General features: G+C 42.6%; 1 protein-coding gene across 4 annotated transcripts in view; it reads left to right on the forward strand.

Moving 5' to 3' along the window:
* Positions 1 to 21,640, forward strand: part of slc8a3 (solute carrier family 8 member 3) — a 59,274-nt gene that overhangs the window by 21,337 nt on the left and 16,297 nt on the right. For all 4 annotated transcript variants that reach the window (XM_077236532.1, XM_077236531.1, XM_077236529.1 and 1 more), the window contains exon 3: positions 20,983 to 21,089. In XM_077236532.1, the coding sequence (XP_077092647.1) occupies positions 20,983 to 21,089 (107 nt within the window). The remainder of the gene's footprint in view (positions 1 to 20,982; positions 21,090 to 21,640) is intronic.

Genomic DNA, 21,640 nt, shown 5'->3' on the forward strand with positions numbered 1-21,640 from the left:
ACATAGGCAAGACGGCTCGCGCGCCTATTGGCTGCCCTGCGGCAACAGCAGCAAGCCTATCGAGAGAGGCCCTGCGTGACGTGACATCCAATGGGGGTGCTTCGCGCCCATTTCGTCGCGCCCCGCCAGAATAGGCGTGGCCTTGGCCTATAAATACGCTCAACAGGCTGATACAAACTGATTTTCATCTCTTCAGCGAAGCACTACTGCATCGCTGGATCCGGAGTGAGAAGCCGCGCCGTCTGATAGTAAGCCTTCTGCGGGACGAGCCTTCGAGCCTGAAGCCGCTGGCCTTCACCTCGCCGCCTTCAGCCGCCATACATGCTACGCTTTCCGGCGTTAATATCCTTTTTCACTGCTAGAGTGTGTGTTCGCCGTCGCGACTCACACTCTCTCTCTCTCTCTCTTTATCTAAAAGAGCAGCGTCTTTTTGAAGACGCTTCGTTCCTGTGGAACTATTGCCATGGTGACTCTGAGGACTTGCCTGGCATTTTTTCTCCGAGTCTGCACTCCCACCCGCTGTAGTGCCGCGCCGCAAAGCGCCGTATTCAGCGGGTCCTCGAGCCTTCTCCAGCCCGTGAAAGCTCGCCGGTTCGCCCGCCAGCTTCACCAGCTTCAATCGAGTCGCTCACTGACGGACAGCGGCCGCCGCGCGCCGCTGCTTCCGCCATTAGTGACGACAAGATAGCTGCATCGGTAGAGGAGGCCAGCTATTGCCATGGTGAGTGAGACTCCCGCCCGCTGTAGTGCCGCGCCGCAAAGCGCCGTACTCAGCGGGTCCCCGATCCTTCTCCAGCCGTGAAAGCTCGCCGGTTCGCCCGCCAGCTTCACCAGCTTCAATCGAGTCGCTCACTGACGGACAACGGCCGCTGCGCGCCGCCGCTTCCGCCATTAATGATGACGAGATAGCTGCATCTGTAGAGGAGCCTGCTGCTATATCCCCGCGTTGGACAGTGAGGATTGGGCGAGCTCTGTGGATCTCCCCCTTCTGCCCGCGAGTCGTCAGGGAAACGGGCCAGCATCAAAACCGCGGCTAGCTTTCTTTACGTTATAAGAAAGCTACCCCGCCCCCCGTGGGCATGCGTCACCGGCGAAATGAGGAAAGAGTGTATTTTTAGTCCCGCCGAGGCCGGAGCAATCTCCATTTCTCAAACATTTCTCAGCTCCTCTTATTTTGAGCAGCTGAAAATGTCAATATTGCAGCAATGAGCCTGTTGTATAACACGCACGCCTGCAAACAAACGCCAACACACACAAAACTGTGATGACGCTCTATTATGTGCTCGAGCTACTTTAAGCTTTGTTGTTTCCCCCTGTGGCTCAGTGGCGAAACCTACAGCCATCGCACGGGAGACGTGCTGTTCGATCCAAGCTCTCGCAGCAGATAAAATTTAGTCTCGCCGCGGCCAGACTTGCACTGATACTTTTCGCTCGTTCAGTTCCAAGAAAATGTGACTGTTCCAGTGTATTTTGCAGTAAACAAGCCGGTACCATGAGCCGCTTGCCTGCACACAAATGCCGTTTCCAGGGCGACCCAGAAAAATCATATAAGCAATGTATTTTCTGGTATGCCGGCCACAGCCGATGGTGTTATGGGTGTAATAAAAATGCCCACAGCCCAGTGTTCATTTCTACACACAAACACAGCCCGCCACAGTGAAGGGCTCGCACATATGAAATCGACTCATGTCAATTGTGCATTAAATGTAGTGAATGTGCCCACAAACACTACACACTGCATGTGCCACGTTTTCTGTAAAACGAAACCAACACACATACAGTCAGCTAAGACCCACGGTGTTTAAGTCTCGCCGCGGCCAGACTCCACCGAAAACTCTCGCTTGTTCAGTTCCAAGCAATGTGACTGTTCCAGTGTATTTCGCAGTAAACAAGCCGGTACCACAGCCCGCTTGCCTGCACATTAACGCCATTTTTACGGCGACCCAGATAAATCCAATAAAGAGTGTATTTTCTGGTGTCCCGGCCATAGCCGATGGTGTTATGAGTGTTGTAAGAATGCCCACGTCACAGTGCCCATTCCCACACGCAGACACAGCCCGCCACAGTTCAGGGCTAGCACAAATAAAATCGACTCATGTCGATTGTGCAAACGTAGTGAATGTGCCCACGACACAGTGCCCACAAACACTACACATTGCGTGTCCCACGGTTTCTGTAAAAACGAAACCAACACATATTCAGTCAGCGCAAGTCGACGGTGTTTTCACTGCAGTAAATGTGCCCGCTGTCCCGCGCCCACATTCACTCACAGACACGCTGAACCCTACGGGGTTTGTCCCGCTCGTTCTCTCTCCACAATTTGTCATAGAGAAAGCGAGTGCGAACAGGCTGCCCGCCGTGATCGCCCCCCGCCTCGCACACTTTAAACACAGTGTTCATGTCTCAGCACACCGAAGCTCTGCAGCCGCCGCTGTGCCGCGGCCAGAGCCCGGATATCATTCTGCCTCTAGCTATCCACGCGAATGCATGGGCAATGCTTCCCGGGGTATCAGAATGGGTGTTGAACACTATAAAGAGAGGCTATTCGCTACAGTTCGCTCGACGTCCCCGCCGTTGCACGGCGCGTGTCGAAACCACGGTGGACAACGAAGTATCTCATCTACTTCGAACCGAAATAGCGAAACTACTGAGCAAAGGGGCCATAGAACCTTTATCTCAGGCTCAGAGCGAAGGGGGTGTATACAGCAGATATTTTCTGGTACCGGAAAAAGACGGGGGTCTCAGACCCATTCTATATCTGCGACAATTGAACAAAGCGCTTCTGAAACGCAAGTTCAAAATGCTGACAACCAGCAAAATCCTCGCGCACGTGCGCCAGGGAGACTGGTTCATGTCAATAGATCTGAAAGACGCCTATTTCCAAATACAGATTGCGTCACGTCACAGGCGATTCTTGAGATTCGCCTTCAAGGGCCAGGCATATCAATACACAGTCCTACCGTTCGGCCTGTCCCCAGCACCCCGTATATTCACGAAGTGCATGGACGCGGCTCTCGCACCCCTGAGACTTCAGGGCATGCGAATTTTTGAACTACTTGGACGACTGGTTGATTCTAGCTCGATCACGATCAGAGCTCATAGAACACAAGACCGCATTACTCGAGCATCTCGAGAATTTGGGTCTCACAGTCAATTGGGCGAAGAGTTCGCTGTCTCCAAGCCAGAAAATCTCTTTTCTGGGAACAGTGATGGACTTGCTGTCTATGACAGCACGTCTGTCGCCAGAGCGAGGACTGAACATTCAGCGCCCCGTGAAATCCTTCCGCCGCGGCTCTATAGTCCCGCTCAAACGGTTTCAGAAAATGCTGGGCCTCATGGCCTCAGCATCCTCAGTACTTCAGCTGGGCCTGCTTCGCATGCGCCCACTGCAGTTATGGCTGAAAGCACGAGTTCCGCCCGGGGCTTGGGCCGCTGGTCTGTTTCGCCTCAGGGTCGACAGGAAATGCGTCTCGGCTCTGAAACCTTGGAAAAAAGCCGACTGGTACCAGTCAGGCGTGAGTCTGGGGACTCCATCGAGTGTGATGGTGGTGTCCACGGACGCCTCCACCTCGGGATGGGGAGCGCTGCTCGAGGGCTGACCGTTCTTTGGCCAGTGGTCAGAACGGGAGAAGCTCCTACACATAAACTGTCTAGAAATGCTGGCAGTAGACAACGCGGTAAGGCGCTTTTGTCCCCAGATAAAAGGCCGCCACGTCTTAGTCCGGTCGGACAACATGTCAGTGGTGGCGTACATAAATCACCAGGGCGGCGTCAGGTCTCGAAGCCTTTACAGGCTGACGAAACGCCTCCTGGACTGGGCTCAGCAAAACCTGCTTTCACTGAAAGCAGCGCATGTGCCTGGTCACCTGAATCTGGGACCAGACAGACTGTCCAGAAGCAATGTCCCAGCAGGGGAATGATCGCTGCACCCGCAGGCGATCCAACTGCTGTGGGAGACATTCGGCAGAGCGCAGGTGGACCTGTTCGCGTCCCAGGAAAACGCTCACTGTCCGAACTTTTTCTCCAAGAGCAGGGATGCGCTGGCCCACGTATGGCCCCGACGCCCACTCTATGCTTTTCCCCCCGTCTCGCTCCTGCCTCAAGTGCTGGAACGAATCAGGGAAAATGGATGCCCAGTGCTGCTCGTGGCTCCGCTATGGACGAACCAAACCTGGTTCCCAGTCCTGATGCAGCTGACCAGCACTGCCCCGTGGCCGATACCGGTGAGGACGGACCTCCTCTCTCAGGCAAAGGGCTCGATTTGGCATCCTCGCCCGGAGTTATGGTCCCTACATGTGTGGGCCATCAACGGGTACCCGCTAACCTCCCGGAGGGAGTGTTAAACACGATCACGCAGGCTAGGGCCCCGTCTACTAGACTGCTCTACTCCTCGAAATGGTCAGTGTTCTCTACCTGGTGTCAAGCTCAGGGCTTTTCACCCGTAGACTGCGGGGTTACGGAAGTGCTCTCCTTCCTTTAGGAGCTGCTGGATAAGGGTAGAACCCCGTCCACGCTCAAAGTATGCGTGGCGGCCATAACGGCGTTTGCAAAACTGACGTCTGGCCAGTCACTGGGGAAAAACGACCTCGTCATGCGATTCCTCAGGGGAGCTCGGAGGCTGAATCCTTCCAGACCTCCCTCAGTCCCTATGTGGGACCTTTCTACGGTTCTGGAAGCCCTGAAAGGTGCCCCATTTGAGCCAATCCATTTGTCAGACATGAAGCACCTGTCTTTCAAAACGGTATTTCTTGTGGCTCTTGCTTCAATGAAGCGTGTGAGGGACTTACAAGCGCTTTCAGTAAGCGCGTCCTGTATGGAGTTTGGGCCTAATGACTAAAAAGTCATACTCAAACCAAGGCACGGGTACGTGCCAAAATCCCTCAACACACCGTTCAGGGCCCAGGTTATTTCCCTGTGCGCCCTCCCGGTGAACAATGAGGAGGCGGATGCTAATCTCCTTTGCCCCGTCAGGGCGCTGAGAGCTTATGTGTCCCGCTCGTCTGTCTTCAGGCAGACCGAGCAGCTCTTTGTTTTGTTTGGCGGACACTCCAAGGGACTGGCCGCATCAAAACAGAGCCTATCCAGATGGATAGTCAATGCCATAGCGCTGGCTTACACTTCTAAGGGCCTGCAGTGTCCTTTGGGTGTCAGAGCGCACTCCACGAGAGGCGTTGCCTCTTCGTGGGCGTGGTCTAGTGGGATTTCCTTGCATGATATCTGTATGGCGACAGGCTGGGCCTCGCCGTCTACATTTATAAGGTTCTATACCCTAGAGGTTCCCGCCTTACAGGCCAAGCTGCTGTCGGTATAGAATTCAGTACTATCTGTCCCGCTGCGCCGGCGCAGAATGCTGAGTTTTGATTGAGTATCGCTCACTGATCGATGGAACAGCTCCATGGGTGTTGAATAGCCCGTACTTTTGCCCAGTTCAGGCTGAACGCGTTCACCCTGTCTGCGGGATATACTTTTGACATAACTAGCTCCTATGGGATGCTATTTCATGGGGAATGATGCTGGTAGCCTCTCTTCTCCGACTCTCTGTGAGTCTACGGTGATTATGCACTATATGAGCCCCGGGCTACTGCCCTTGGGACTTTGGTGTCGGATCCCAGTACGCACGGCGTCTTACATTGTGTTCCCCATAGCGTAAGATATTACGCAGTACGAGAGATACTCTCGTAAGAGAACGTACTCGGTTACTAACGTAACCTCGGTTCTCTCTAGAGAGGGAACGAGTACTGCGTATCTTGCCGTGCATACAACAGCGCTGGTTCGCTTCAGCGATGAAAACCAGTTTGTATCAGCCTGTCGAGCGTATTTATAGGCCAAGGCCACGCCTATTCTGGCGGGACGCGACGAAATGGGCGCGAAGCACCCCCATTGGATGTCACGTCACGCAGGGCCTCTCTCGATAGGCTTGCTGCTGTTGCCGCAGGGCAGCCAATAGGCGCGCGAGCCGTCTTGCCTATGTCTGCACGCTGCCGCACAGCGTTTTACATTAATCAAAATTAAAGGATAATTTTTGGCTTCAATATCTCGTGGAAAAGAGGTTTTCCCCATAGCGAAAGATATTACGCAGTACTCGTTCCCTCTCTAGAGAGAGCCGAGGTTACGTTAGTAACCGAGTACGTTTTTGACAGTTTCTGCTCTAAAACATAAACTCGCGATGCCTTGACAGTGGACAATACCGGATTTTGGGTTCAGTCAATCTTGTCAGGCGTCTATTTCAGCTGAGAAAATTAACGTTATTAATTATAAAGACACACCGGCAGACAGTATGGTGAGTAAATGAAAATGTGCGCTTTGGCGGAAAAATCGTAACTTCGATGGACGTTACGATAAAGGTATCGTATATCGATATTTTACGTGTGGCATCGATGCATCGATCCATATCGATGTATTGTTACAGCCCTAATGGAGATACGAGATTTCTGCCCAACAGTGCCAATATTTTAAGTTTTATTAATTTATAAAGTAATTTTCTTGCAGATTTTAAGCTTTAAACTAATTCTAATAATAATTAAAATATTATTATAAATATTTTTTCTGCTCATTGTATTTGGGTGGACATTCACAAATTCGGCCCTGGTTGTGGGGACCAAATGTCTAAGTAATAGTAAGTAATAATGTTTAAGTTTAGTAATACCAGACATTTTTTACCTTGTGGGGACATTTTTCTGGTCCCCATGAGGAAAACCGCTTATGTTTTTTTGGTTGGTTTTGATGAGTTAGGGTTAGGGGATAGAATATACAGTTTGTACAGTATAAAATGAATTATGTCTATGGGAAGTACCCATAAAACGTGGAAACCCAGTGTGTGTGTGAGAGTGAGTGAGTGTGTGAGTGAGTGAGTGATTGAGTGAGTGTGTGAGTCTGTGTGTGTGTGTGTGTGTGAGAATGAGTGTGTATGTTTGAGAGTGAGTGAGTGTGTGTGTGTGTGTATATGAGCCTGTGTGTGCGTGCGTGCGTGTGTGTGTGAGTGTGTGTGTGTGTGTGTGAGAGAGTGAGTGTGTGTGTGTGTGTGTGTGTGTGTGTGAGAGTGAGTGAGTGAGTGAGTGAGTGTGTGTGTGTGTGTGTGTGTGTGTGTGTGTGTGTGTGTGTGAGTGAGTGAGTGAGTGAGTGAGTGAGTGAGTGAGAGTGTGTGTGTGTGTGTGTGAATGTGTGTGTGTTTATGTGTGTGTTTATGTGTGTGTCGGGGATCTCCTTCTCGGCTGGTGCTTGTTATATTCCCATGATGCTGCAGCACGATGCACCAGAATGCACCAGGAACCAATTCTCTGTTCTCTCTCTTTCTTTCTTTCTTTCTTTCTTTCTTTCTTTCTTTCTTTCTCTTTTAAGTATTTTTATTTCAGATCACCAGGACTCTCTTTCTGGACCAGTTTTATCGGCTTTAATTTATTATACCACTTATGTTGGTTGGTAGTAATGCAGTTTTTGTGAGTGGAAAGCTTTATTTGAGTTAATTAATAATTGGCTAAGATTTGAGTTGTTGTAGTTTCTGGCTTTATGTAATTTGACTTAACAATTTAAGTAGATGAAATAAAAGTTACTATATGACTAAGTTTAGAAACTAGTTTATGAGTAGCTTGTAGTCAGGTTGAATTACTAGTTGTAATTTTAGACACTAGTTTATGAAGTTGCTATAAATATAGTCACTTTGAGTTAAGTATTTTATTATTGTGTATAATTCACATGCAGTTTGTTTGATTATTCATTACTATTTAGATTTTAAAAAATAAAGAAAATATAAAATTATAGTCAGTGGAGTTAGTTGCTGTTACTATAGTCAGTGGAGTTTGTGTGTTAGTAGCTTTAATTATTGTGCATGTAGTTCAGTCAGCATTTGGTCGAAGGATGAAAGGAAAGCAACAGTAGAAAGAGGATCTGTATCATTAGCCTTCTCCTCTGATTCTTCTCTGCCCTGGTTTTCTGTCTCTCGCCTCCCTTTGGGCTTTTAAAGTTTTTTTTATAAAAAAAATATGCTGCAGTTATAGCATATCTCCACAGTGTAATGAATCATTTAGATAAAGTAAACATTATTAATTCTTTATGATTAAATAATAGGTGCTTCTTCTAGAGAATTATGTTTTGGTTTCTTCATAGAACACAAACATGTTTTGGCAAACATATCAGGAGTAGTTCTGCCATTATGAAGCACAATAAGCAGAGAGTCTCCTGTCGTGAGGTCTTTGCAGACGTTTGTCTAATTGGTAATTATGTAAAGTTAAAAAGATGTTCATCATGTTTAATGTACCGATTTTTGTTTCCTGCCTATTCATTTACTTTGCCTAGTTACTTGCACTTAACAATAATAAGTCAACACAGTTCATAAAAGCTGTACAGCCCAGTCATGAAACATTCGAGAATTGTTTTTAACTGACCACCATAATTCTGTGGTGTGGTCCAAGCCGTCTGATACAGTTGAGGGAAATAAATGCAAAACATTGTACTGTCAAGTATCTAAGATCATATAGAGGGACTGTGCTTGTGTCTGTGTAAATCTGAGTTGACTCTACTCTTGTTTTACTTTACTACATTCACTCCAGACATCAGCTCGAACATCTTAGTGACTCCTGTGAATGGGAAAATTCCTTGTGACAGAGACTGAGAGAGCAGATGAGGAGAGTTGCTTGAATAATGGATTGAACAGCAAAGAGGATGAATATATGATGTAAATCATAAATAAATTTGGATTTCAAGGAATTCTTCATCCAAAAGTGAAAGTTCTGTCTTCATTTACACCCATATGTCGATCCAGATCCCTATGACTTTCCTTTTTCAGTTTTGTGTAGCCTAACAGACTGAAATTTAAGTATCAGTATTTTTATCAGTATTAGCAATATTGACCTTTGATTGTACTTGTTAAAAGCTTAGATAAGTGGTATTGTCCCTAATATTCTGCCCAGGAGGAGATGCATGGTGGCAATGTTATATGTATGTTTGTGTGTTTTTCTTCAGGGCCCCAATTTAATATGCAGAAGTGTTAATTCAGTTTGATCCTAGCACACTTTGCTCATCTCTCTCTCTTTCTCTCGAGCCCTGTGGGACATGACCAGTTTTCCCTGAGGAGGTTAGGTATATTTGTGTTTTGCAGACATACTTTGTGATTTCAATCCTATCAAAACGAATCTGTGTTTTTCTCACAACCTTGGTAAAGAGAAAATTACCTACTATTTTTGGGCTAACGTGGTAGTCCTTTGAGAAATCCAATTCCGTTTGGACAGGAATGCCACTGATTGAGGTTGATATTGAGATTATTTTTCTTTCTTTTGTAACTAAAGCTAAACGTCTCAAATTATTATGGATCTACAAGTAATTTTCTGGGGTGAAATATCAGGCGGCGATTAAGTACTTCTCCAACTAAAATAGATTAATTAAAATTAAATAAACAAACAAAAAATAGTAAATTAATCAAGGAGAGTCTGAGCATGGGCTGCTCAGAACAGAAACTCATTTATGATCCTCAACTTAATTAGTTCTTCCTCTTTATTATGCACACACTGCAATGTTACGCAAACTGTTTTCTATTTGAATATATATTACTCCTGTGATGGTAGTGATGAATTTTCATTAATTTAAATCATCCTATACTGATTATTTGGTGCTCTAGAAACATTTCTAGAAAACAGTTGCGTTTGGCAGTATTTGAGGATTTTTTTTGAAGATTTTGTTGATGAATAAAAAGTTCAAAAGAACATCATTTATTTGAAATAGAATTTTAAATCAATGTAACGGTCTTTACTGTCAATTTTGATCAATCGAATGCATCCTTGCTGAATAAAAGTATTAATTTCTTTAAAACTAAATCATACTGACCTCAAACTATAGATAGTGTATATATAGTGCTGTTTACAGTTGTTGTTGTTGTTGTTAGCTTTACCCTGGGTCACAGTCGAGGCTGAAGTATGCGACACACATTCATCAGCGAGTTTCATTGACACTGTGACCACTGAGCCATTACAATTAACATACACAGAAAGAGACGGTGGAGCCCTTTGGAATCCCCTTTGGAATCTCAAGACAGTTCGACTGAACACTGGCAGTAACATTACAGACAGGGATCGATCAATGAAATGATTACAGCACTCTCCACTGTGAATCAAAATCCTATCCGTAAGAACCCTCTACAGCCATTTTCCGTAGAGGAATTGCTGATTAAAGACATTGCGAACAAACACACTGCGACTACAGTATGAGCATTGCATTGATCAAACCAGTGGTGCACCGGGTCTAAAGATCCAGTTTCAGCAGCACAAAGCTCAATTCTGCTGTAATTCTGGTTCTGATGTTATTAGACACGTGTCAGGTATCTCCCTCTCCATCCCATAAGTAGTTCCCATGGTGATGGCCACCAGGGTCCAAAATTAACTTTCTGTAAGACCATAATTATTTTTAAAACTACAAACAAAGAAAATTATAACATTCAGAAAAATAATATATATATGTATTATGTATTTGATAGAGTCTCTTATGCTCACCAAGGCTGCATTTATTTGATCAAAAATACAGTAATATTGTGAAGGACAATTTAAAATTTTATTCTTTATATTTAACTCTATTTTAATATATTTTAAAAAGTATTTTATTCCTGTGATGGCAAAGCTGATTTTTCAGCATCATTACTCCAGTCTTCAGTGTCACATGATCCTTCAGAAATCATTCTAATATGCTAATGATTTGCTGCTCAGAAAACATTTCTTATTATTATCAATGTTGAAAACAGATGTGCTGCTGAATATTTTTGTGGAAACTGTGATGCACATTTTTTTTTCAGGATTCTTTAATTAAAGTTCAAAAGAACAGCATTTATTTGAAATGTAATAAATTAAATGAAAATGAATGAATATATAATTTATATATTTTTTTTTGTTGGTGTCAGCTTTTTTAATTTGAATCTTATACTATATATTATCACTACAATCAATTTAAACAATGTATCATGCGGTTCCAGCCGCTGGAGAGCAACCATTTTATTTGCTTGCCAAAACAAATTTTTACTTGAATTTGGCACTTTGCGAGTGTTAATTCGGACTCTGGCAGTAGGTTGCAGGTTAATCAGAGGGTAATAGCGCAGCCCCTCACAGTTGAGTGCAGAAGTGGCCCCATCTGAATCTCTGCATCACGCTAGTAGCTAGCTAAGCATGTTATTAGCGCCACTAGCGCTGACCACCCTGGGCTGTACGTTCCGGTCTATTGTTAATAGCCGCCAGTGGAGTCTTGCCTGAGGTTAGCTCCAGGAAACAACACTAACAAGAGTAAGTTATCTTGTATAGACATTTTCACATACAATCATATTGAGTGTGTTAGCATACCGAATCCAGAAAGTATCCTGGAAGGCTGGAATGTGTATGTGTGAGGAGCCAGAGCTTTGCTCCTTTTCAGCTGAAGAAAGCTGTGTCTCCTTGGCAACCACAGAGAGCACGAGCTCGCAGGCACGTGCGTGAACACAGTGTGTGTTTGTGTTTGCGTTGAGTCAAATTAGTCTGTGAACGTGTATCCCTGGTTGTGTGTGTATTTGCCCATCAGTGCAGACATGCATGCTCTCGCACACACACACACCCTTTTCACTGCAGGGTTTATTTTTAGCACGTGTCTCTTATATAATCAGGGTGACACTGGGGAGAACATAGACTCTCTCCCTCTCCTTCCTCCTCACTCTTGGTTTGGATATCTGTGTGTGTTGTACGCAGATGAGACAGAGGTTTTCTTAGTTGCATATTTCTGGTGCAGTAATGATGCTCGAGAGTGTCTCTGTGCCTGCAGGTCTGAATTACTGAATATAGACGAAAAGATACTGCATAAATACAACCAATATGCCTGGAACACCTCACAGACACACAACGCTATGCCATTCACACACAGAGCGCGTAGGAGAGGGAGTTTGAATGCAAGTTTATTAGTTTTTAATTAAATTGGCGTCCGACAATCAGTTCAGGGCCTAATGACAATCCACATTATACATGTGTTGTTATTGTTAACTAAAACTATTAAAATTGTGTTTGTTTATTGAAATACAGCTGACATAAAATATAAAAAATAAAATATTAGATGAAAATACTTAAATACTATACGTAAATACTTTTTTTTTTGCTTTGGCAACTATTGGAAATAGTTTAAATTGAAGTACTAAAAATAAATATATTTAAAGGTAAATAGAAATATAAAAAAATCACATAAGAAAATTTCTAAAACTAAAATGGAAACTGAAAATGTAAAAAATAAAAGCTAATTCAATTAATAAATACTTCAATGGTATCTAAATAATATAATCACACTGCTTAATGGCACTGTGCATTCAAACACTTTCTTAGGGTATGTTTACTCATCAACGATATACCAACAACTGAAAATGTTTTTTATTTCGTTTTTTTTTTCACGTACAGACGACAAACTTTTCAAAACGATTCCTGTTCGCACGGATCTGCGAAAACGGCAGGCCATATTATTCATGCCAGGCCAAAACGCATAAAAAGATTTCCATTTTTAGTTGCAATCAGTGTCGTGTAAATGGCCCCTTAGACTTGACTGTAAATCAGTGTGAAAGTTGTTACATGTATGGTCTGTCTCCTATGTTTTCATTGTGTTTTTGGTTTAGTCCTGTGACCTAGTTTTCTCCAGTCTGTTTAATTAGTTAAAGGAGGGAGAAGAACGGACCCAACAGAAAACAGCATTGCCTCACCTGCTGTACTGATGTTATGCCTCGAGCAGGAGCATTAAAGCCTCGAGGCCCACATCAGCGGATTTCTCTACCAGATGAGCCTAACAGACTTGCCTGTTCGCTCCCTGTGCATTTTCTTTCTTGCCAGTCTTAACGAGTGCACAAAGGCTCGGTGTGGGTCCTCGGGGCACATTTGCAGAGTTCGTTGAGTGGGTGCTGGTGTGCAACGAGTCCCAGCTCACCGTCTGCCCCACTGAGGAAGAACTCACCAGCCCCACTCCTACTCCAGAGCCGCCAGAGACCAACCATCCCCCACCGACACGATGGAGTGTCCCGTTCCGACTGCAGACCGTAGAGACCAGCTCGCCACGATGGACGAGCCCAAACCAGACAGGAGGTTGGAAGGAGTCATCGCCGTGGAGTCCAACCACCACTAGAGTCTGACCAGGTGCATGAGCTGGCAAAATCGTTTATTGTGGAGGGAGTTTTAGTGGAGTTTGATGGGATGGAGGGGAGACATTATGGACTCTGGAAGGTATTTAGAGGAGCTTAAAGACATTTTGAGGCTAACTTAATGGACATTTTGGAGAGATTATTCCCAGTCTCCCTGTATCTCCAGCTCCCCCTGTTTCTCTAGCATCTCCTGTATCTCCAGAGCCCCCTGTCTCTCCAAAATGCCCAACTCCTCAATCAGCCAGTTCCTCAGCCCCGCCTCTGCTTATGTGCTTCAGTCCCTCTGAAGCTCCCACATGCTGTGAAGACCTGCCCAGTGTCTTCAGGCCACCAGCTCTATACAGCACATCGGCTCCTCCCTTCCTCTGCTCCACCGGAAACCATTGGCCATACGGCTTCTCCGGGCTCCCTCGTCCCTCCGGCTCCGCTTTCATCCTCGATCCCACCGGCTCAGCCTCTGTCCTCTGGTTCACCGGTTCCACCTCGGACTCTCGCTGCCGCAGCTCCACCTCGGTCTCCAGGGCCACTAGTTTCGCGTGGGCTCATCGGCCTGTCCTCTCCACCTGTGTCTCCCTCTTCAACAGCTGCATCTCGTCCCCAGGGCACCTTCCATCAAGTCGCACCATGGCTGCTCCTGGGGCCTCGTCCTGGCTGGTCCCTGGCTGAACATCTGGCTCCTCCTGCTCCTGGCTCCACACTGGCTCCTCCCACCATCCACTCCTCCATGGACTGTTTTGTTGTTGTTGTCCTGGACTCTTTTTGTTTTTTTGTTAGATCTATGCCCTCCTCCAGAGCCCCCTCCCTCCTCAATTGGACTATTTACAGCACGAGGACGTGCCTTTTTGGGAGGGGGGGTACTGTTACATGTATGATCTGTCTTCTTTGTTTTCATTGTGTTTTTGGTTTAGTCCTGTCATTCATCTGTGCCCTGTTAATTTACTAATTAAGTTCCTTTGTTTGCTCTGTATACTTAAACCCTCAGTTCTCCCTTAGTCTCTATCCGTTCCTGAGTGTTTGTGTTTAAAGTCTGTTTCCTGGAATTATTCCTCATCGTGCAAGTTTCTAATACACCAACTTACGTAACAAAAGTACTGGCATACTTATTTTTGTGTATTGATCTTTGGTTGTATACGGCACATTTTGTAAAAGGTAATCTGGGTATTCTATGCAAACAATCACATACCAAACAGTTCATTGCATGGAATACTGTATCCCACAATGCCAAGCACTCAGCTTGACCTTTCATTTTCAATGTGACAAATGGCAAAGGTTTACATTTTTACATAAAATTGGGTTAAAAAAAGAACATAACGCTAGCCATAGTGTCATCTTTTTAAAACTTTTTTCCACTCTTTCCTCCTTCATCCATAATGTTCTTTCTCATTTATTTTATTTTCTCCATTTGTTCCCACTTTCTTCTTTCTCCCTCTCTGCAGATATGCTTACCTGAGAAATTTAACCTCACCTGTTTTTGAACACAACATTTTCAATTGAACCTTTAATTAGTCAGTTCAGGTGTGTTTGATTAGAGACGGCATTAAGCTCTGCTGAGAACGTTTTGATTTGGTTTTGTGGTTTTGATTTCTTCTATTGAATTTCTATTAATTAATTAGGAAATTCGAACACAAAGCTTCCCTAGCTTTCTAGGTTGAGAATCAGTATATGGTGGACATGAATTCGGGCACTGGTAAGGACAATATGGACACTGGCTCACTACACATTGGGACACTGATGACTATTTCCGGCGACGTGACAATGTCAACATCACTACTGGTATTTATGAACAGCGGCCGAACTGATATCTTTCTTACGTTATTTTCTAATGTTATTTAAAGTACATTATGATAAATACGTTGCTTGTTACATAGTGCAATGTTTCAGCTGTAAATAAATAAAAAAATGTTAGCAAGATTATGTTCATTACCTGCCTAGCGATATATGTTTATGTTGAAATATAATTAAATATTGGTTTGTATTTTATAAAACATTTATCACGTGTCTAGTGTATTTGGCTCACACGATTTATGTTGCGCACTTTAGAACTTCCGTTAAGGGAACATAGTGAGCATTGATGCTCCCTGGTTTTCACGGTGCATTGTGGGACTTTTTTAGGGAGCAAACATTTCAGTGCACTGGTAGGATTTTGCAATTGAGACCGGCTTTAAAATGGCCGACTTCCTGATAAGTGAGGGCACTCTGAACCAAGGTTATTATTATAGTTTTGAATTTTTTTGTTTTTAATTTATGTTGAAATTTTTATTTTATTTCAGTTTACGAAAATGTTTTTTGACCAATAGTTTTAGTCTTAATTTGAGTTTTCGTTTACGAAAATAACCTTTTTTTTGCTGATTGAGCTGATTGAGATGCACCCAAAATGTCCTACCGCTTATTGTGGGCACAGCTGTTTAGGGCACAAGTTTTATCATTTGTCGCTGTATCAGGATTAGTTAAGCATCAGGTAAAGCTTTGTTCAGACAGGAGTAAGTTTTTTGAAGTATGCAACTAAAATCCATTCATTCAACATTTTGTAGTCTGAAAAGCTTTTTTCTAAATTTTGCAGATCCACCCTACATCTATATATGGTATGTAGTATGAAAAATGAAAAAATATTTTTAAAATAATTAAAACAGAGTTAGTTTTATTCTGAATAGTCCTAACAGATTTCAAATAGTTTTTATGTTGTTCAGGACAAATCATGTACAATGTTTACAGATGTGCCGGAATTCATTGATTTCTACTCACATGAGGCATTCACTATCCATAAATGATGACTGAGTGAACAAGTAAGCAGTCTTGAACACAGGATATGCATGAGCCTAAATGTATGTTCCTTAATCAATCCGCACATGACGAGATGAATAGACTTCAATGGAGTTTTTTCATCTTTTCTTTCCAATTTGACAACTACTACATTGTCTCTTGGCTTTGTGCTGAAGTGTAAGGCATCTAGTGTAAACATACCAGATATTGGCTACACTTTTTGATCCAGTTTTATTTCTTGCGAAATTTATACATGAAATGAGTGCAGAAAGATTGGGGCAGTGTGAACAAAGCATTTGAGATTAGAGCACCATTCACTATTATCTTCTCTCATATGTAATAATAACAAACCTTAAATATCTTGATTTAATGTTTGGATTTGATGTTGTTTGCTTTGGGTTTTGAGGATGCATTTGACTGTACTGTCTTAAAATAAATACACAGATTTTATTGCCCACATATTCACACTGTCCAACGGGTTTTTTTCTCTCAGAAACACACCTGCCGAGAAACCTGTTAGACAGTGTGAATAGGTGGGCAGTGGGAATTAGTTTTTTTAGTTTTGACTATGACACGAGGAGCAAAAAGAGATGGAAAATAGAGTGGAGATTGATGGATATTATATCTAAAAGCTTGCAAAAACCATCTAACTTTTTTTACTTAAAGTGATAGTACATACACTGGTTTAGGCTTATTGCCATAAATTCATGAAATGATTTTTAAACAACAATTGGAACCTTTTACATTTAAGTTCCAAATGTAAAATTCTAGTGCTTGCGCTTTGTAGGCTGGCAGGGAGCAGCAGAGGCAGCAGCAAGTGTCTGGAGTTGTTATGGCAACCCGATACATTTCAAGCAGACTTGCTGATAGGTGTTCTAGAATGAAGGAATCGGCAAATCAGCTTGCAATGGCAATGAAACCGTTCTTCAGTGATTCTATTGACATCCGCAAACAAAAGCAGAAACTGTTGACAGCTGAAACTCGGAGGCAGTTATGCTTTTTAGTGAATTGTCAGAACACTGGGACACACCTTGTGAAACTGGGTTTATCTCGGGTTAACAGGACGTCTGGTTATCCTAGATCACATTTCAGAACGCAGTGGTGCGTGAAAGTGTGTTTCGGCTTAAGATTGCGTTTAATTCCCAGAGTGGAAAAAGAACAGAGGAGGAATGTTGTCTTTTCTGAGTTTGAGCACATGTGCAATGTTTAGATTCATTTGCAATCTGCCGAGTCACTGGAGCTCGGAACGGGCAGAGAAGCCACAGTAAGGGTTTTTTTTTTCACTAGACAGGAATATATCTTGTTTACTGTATATCCTTTTCTTCTAGCACACTCAAACACACACAAACACACGTTGGGTTTCCATGCATGTCTTATGGGGTCTCTCCGTAGACATAATGATTTTTATACTGTACAAACTCTATATTCTTATCCCCTAACCCTAAACCTACCCTTAATCACAACCCTCATAGAAAACTTTCTGGATTTTTGCATTTTCAACAAGACATAATTTAGTATGATTTATAAGCTGTTTTCCTTATAGGGATAAAAAAATTTCCTCAAAACTGAGATTTGGTCCCCACAACGTAGGGTTTACCAGGACCACACACACACACACACACACACACACACACACACACACACACACACACACACACACACACACACACACACACACACACACACACACACACACACACACACACACACACAATGAGGAGGAAACAGAATAGAAATAAAGAGCTACAGTAATGAAGGTTTGAGACCCATGAGAGTGTCAATTTGAACTATATTTATTTATTTTATATAATGCTGATTTCTGTAATTTTATATAAAAAGATGCAATGTTCTAGAATCTAGAGTACAACCAGCCAACAAATGCCATAAAAACAAAATCCACTTTCTCATGGTTGTTTTAAGGCTTTAGAGATGACTCGGAATGCAAGTCATACGGACCTCTTTTATTATACTTTTGTTGCACTTCTGTCAGGACCATTATCGTCAAATATGATTGACAGTTAGCATACAGTTTGGATTGGCGGTATAGTTCTGTTCTGGGCAAGAACTCCCTGCACATCCATGCAGCCTAGCATGGATAAGAGCAGGGAGAGCAGCAATAACCCCCTTAGGGTAAACAGAACAGAACCAACATGAATGTATTGCAGATATCAATAATTCAAGGTTTTAAAGTACATAATTCGAGAATTTATTCAGAATGCCATACTGACTGGACGAGAGGAGGAGCTGGGGATGGAGGAGTGTAATATGCTCTTGAGAAACGCAAGCTGCTGATAATACTGAAGGAGCTCATATATGTATACAGTGATAAGCGTCATGTTCCTATAGGTAGACGTGGATCAGCTGAGAGCTTGACTAACGTGACCTGCCATAACTGACGCCACGCTTGATTTTTGGGGTCAGTAAAATAAAAAAATTAGTAAATTAATATTTTTATTCAGCAAAGATGAATAAAAGTTTTGAAAAGTTTTCAACATTGATAATAACAAATATTTATTCGGTATCACTTTATTTTACAGTCCTTTTCCCCATGGCATGTACATACTATGTACTTAAAGTGATTACAATAACTGGGTAATAACTAGGTACTAACATTGAACTGATCCCTAAACCTAACCTTAACCCATTTAGTTATCTTATGTTAACCAGTACTTTCTTAGGTAAGTACACAAATACATGTACTGTAAAATAAAGGGCAACTGTTTTTTGAGCACCCAACCAGCATTTAGAATGATTTCTGAAGGATCAATGTGACACTGGCTACGTTTACATGGACACATGTTTTGTTTCAATCGGAATAAATTGTTTAATGTGCTCATTTATAGCCTATTTTTTGACGTGCACTAATATATAGAGTTTCCCGCTGTTTCTGCTTACAAACCATTCTCCTACATTGCTTCTTTTCTTTGTTTTAAAGAACAGATTTAACAAAAGGACTGGTGGGACATTGTCGATGAGTGGAAGGAGAATATTTTGAATGACACAACAGTCATTTATGACTCTTCATTCAATTACAACAACAGCTCGTTCCACATGTTATACGCCATTACACCATTTCCATGTCACATGCGCAGTACTTTCCGGTTTCGGTTTTCAATCCAGTCAGGTCTTTACATGACCTCAATCGGATCAGAAAAGGTTTAAACCACCCCTTACAATCCGAATGAAGTTTTAATCGGATTTGGCCAATTCATTCCAACTGACGTGGTTACACTGGTCTTTTTTATTTTGACTTTGCTACTAGTCCGATTACAAATGAATTATTAGGGTCCATGTAAACGCAGCTACTGAATACTGGAGTAATGGCTGCTGGAAATTCAGCTAATTTTACTGTTCCATTATGACCTATATCAGATCACAGACCAAACATGCAGCCCTGTCACAGTGTTTGTGTGCGTGTGTGTTTTCTCTCTCTTCGCTGTGTGAGAGTGAGTTAGGCTGAGAGAACGTTTGAGTATAATGTGTCCACTAATGGAGGGGAAACAGGGCAGAGCAAAAGGGAATGAGAACATGAGTATGTTAGACTGAAAGACATATTAGAGAGAGAGAGATGAAGAGGTGTGGGTCTGTAGACAGCTGTACTGTGAGTAACTGATCCGAATGGAGGAAGGGGGATGTTCACAGGTTTAACACACACACACACCCACACACACACGTACACACACACACACGGAGAGAGAAACTCTCATTGAAACTCAGCTGAAACAGGTGTTACTCACAGAGAAACCAGGTCAACAACAATCACATGCCATAAACACACACACACATGCTGAGAATTTAGCAATGAAAGAGTGACGGGGACAATGGACATATCATGAAAATCTGACTTTTTCCGTGTTTAAGTGCTATAATTGGGTCCCCTGTGCATCTACCAAACAAGAAAACGTGAAAAGTGACAACCCAGTAACTTTGTATTGGTAAGCCTTTCTCTGCAAGCATGTCAAAAAATAAGCAGATCAGATTTCGCTCCCCTTCTGACGTAGGAAGGGGATCTTATTATAATATTGCTGCTCCTTAATCTGCACGTTTCTACCCACAGCGCTGCCATTTGGTTTTCACAAGCGACAACAGTGTAACCAGTTCTAACGCAATGGCAAATGTTCGAGAAAAGCATGCAAACTGTTCTGTCGTTGCTGCACAGACGAGCACAGAACACTATTGGACCAAATGTCACAGGTGTCTTATAAACCCCTCAGGGAACTTTGTCAACTTGTGTAAAAGTTAAACACGACGGTACATGCAAGTCGATGAGATGAATCAATGTAACTCCACAACAACTACATAAATGTATCCACTGACCATTCAGAAACGTCCAGGTCCAGTCTAAAAGTTGTAACTTCTTCATGAGTCTCTCCGTAAGGCTGCACTCCGCTACTGGTTATTTCAGAAATTTGACTGAAATTTGCATGTTTTGTTATTGCCACTCAAAAACGGCAACGTTTCACAAGCTATAATACATTTTGAGCTGAAACTTCACAGACACATTCTGGGTACACCATAGATTTATATTACATCTTGTGAAAAGGGGAGTAATAGCCTTTAAGTAAACAGTCATGTAGGCAGATCAACAATTTGCCAGTGTTGAGTTACAGCTATTAGGCTAGCTAAGATACAAGCTACTGTATATATGAATATTTTTAAACAATTTAAAAAAAAATTTAATTCACAAGCTTCACATGCAGTTGTTGAACTTTCTTCATAGCTGTAAAATGATTGAATGCAATACAGGTTTTGTTTCAGTTATCAATCAAGTAAGCTGAAAAATGTGATTCATTTGTAAATTGAACATCGATACATGATTTCTAATAGCAATGTTACAACCTTGCTAATGATAAACGTAATTAAAATGCTAACTTAATTATTTGTGCTGTAGTGACACTACAAACAACCGGGTCTAGATTTTGAACTAAAACCCATCACTGTTTTATTTTGCAGATAACCTTTTTGTTAGCAAACATGATTGATGGTACATGACAGCTAGGAGAATGAAGCATAGAAAGTTGATACTGTGTGTTTGACCTCTGACCTCAGGACAGTCCACTGACCCCTCACTGACCTCTGATGTTGTGTTTCTCTCTCTCTCTTTCTCTCAGTAAAACCATACAGGTTAAGATTATCGATGATGAGGAGTATGAAAAAAACAAAAACTTTTACCTGGAGCTAGCTGAACCCCGCATGGTGGACATGAGCCTCCAGAAAGGTAAAACACACACTGTGTACTCATAGAAAAACCACATCCCGCTGTTCATCGATTGATTCATTTATAAATTCTTTTTGATTCATCCAATAGCTCTTTATCAGGTCATTAGAGCATATGACCATCACCATGAGTGTGTATGTTTTATTCTGCTGTCTTCATGTTTCATGATGTTTTCAATCGGTACCATCTTGTTGTTTTATGAGATTTACAATATGGTACGTTCACGTACACTCAAATGTCTGGGGGCAGTAAGATTTATTTTTGAAAGAATCGTTTTTTATTTCTTAAGTACACATTCGTTTGATCAAAAGTGACAGTAAATGCAGTTCTTAATGTATCACAATTTCCACAACATGTATCTTTAGGACATTTTAAAATATATTAAAATAGAAAATAGTTACTTAAAATTTTAATAATATTTCACAATATTACTGTTTTTACTGTGTTTCTGATTAAATAAATGCACCCTTGGTGAGCATAAGAGACTTCTTTCAAAAACATCAAAAAATCTTACCAACCCCAAACTTTTGAATGGTAGTCAGTGTAATCAG

The sequence above is a fragment of the Siphateles boraxobius genome, unplaced genomic scaffold, assembly GCF_051911475.1.
Source record: "Siphateles boraxobius isolate OS27281-9 unplaced genomic scaffold, OSU_SipBor_1 20, whole genome shotgun sequence".
Taxonomy (NCBI): domain Eukaryota; kingdom Metazoa; phylum Chordata; class Actinopteri; order Cypriniformes; family Leuciscidae; genus Siphateles; species Siphateles boraxobius.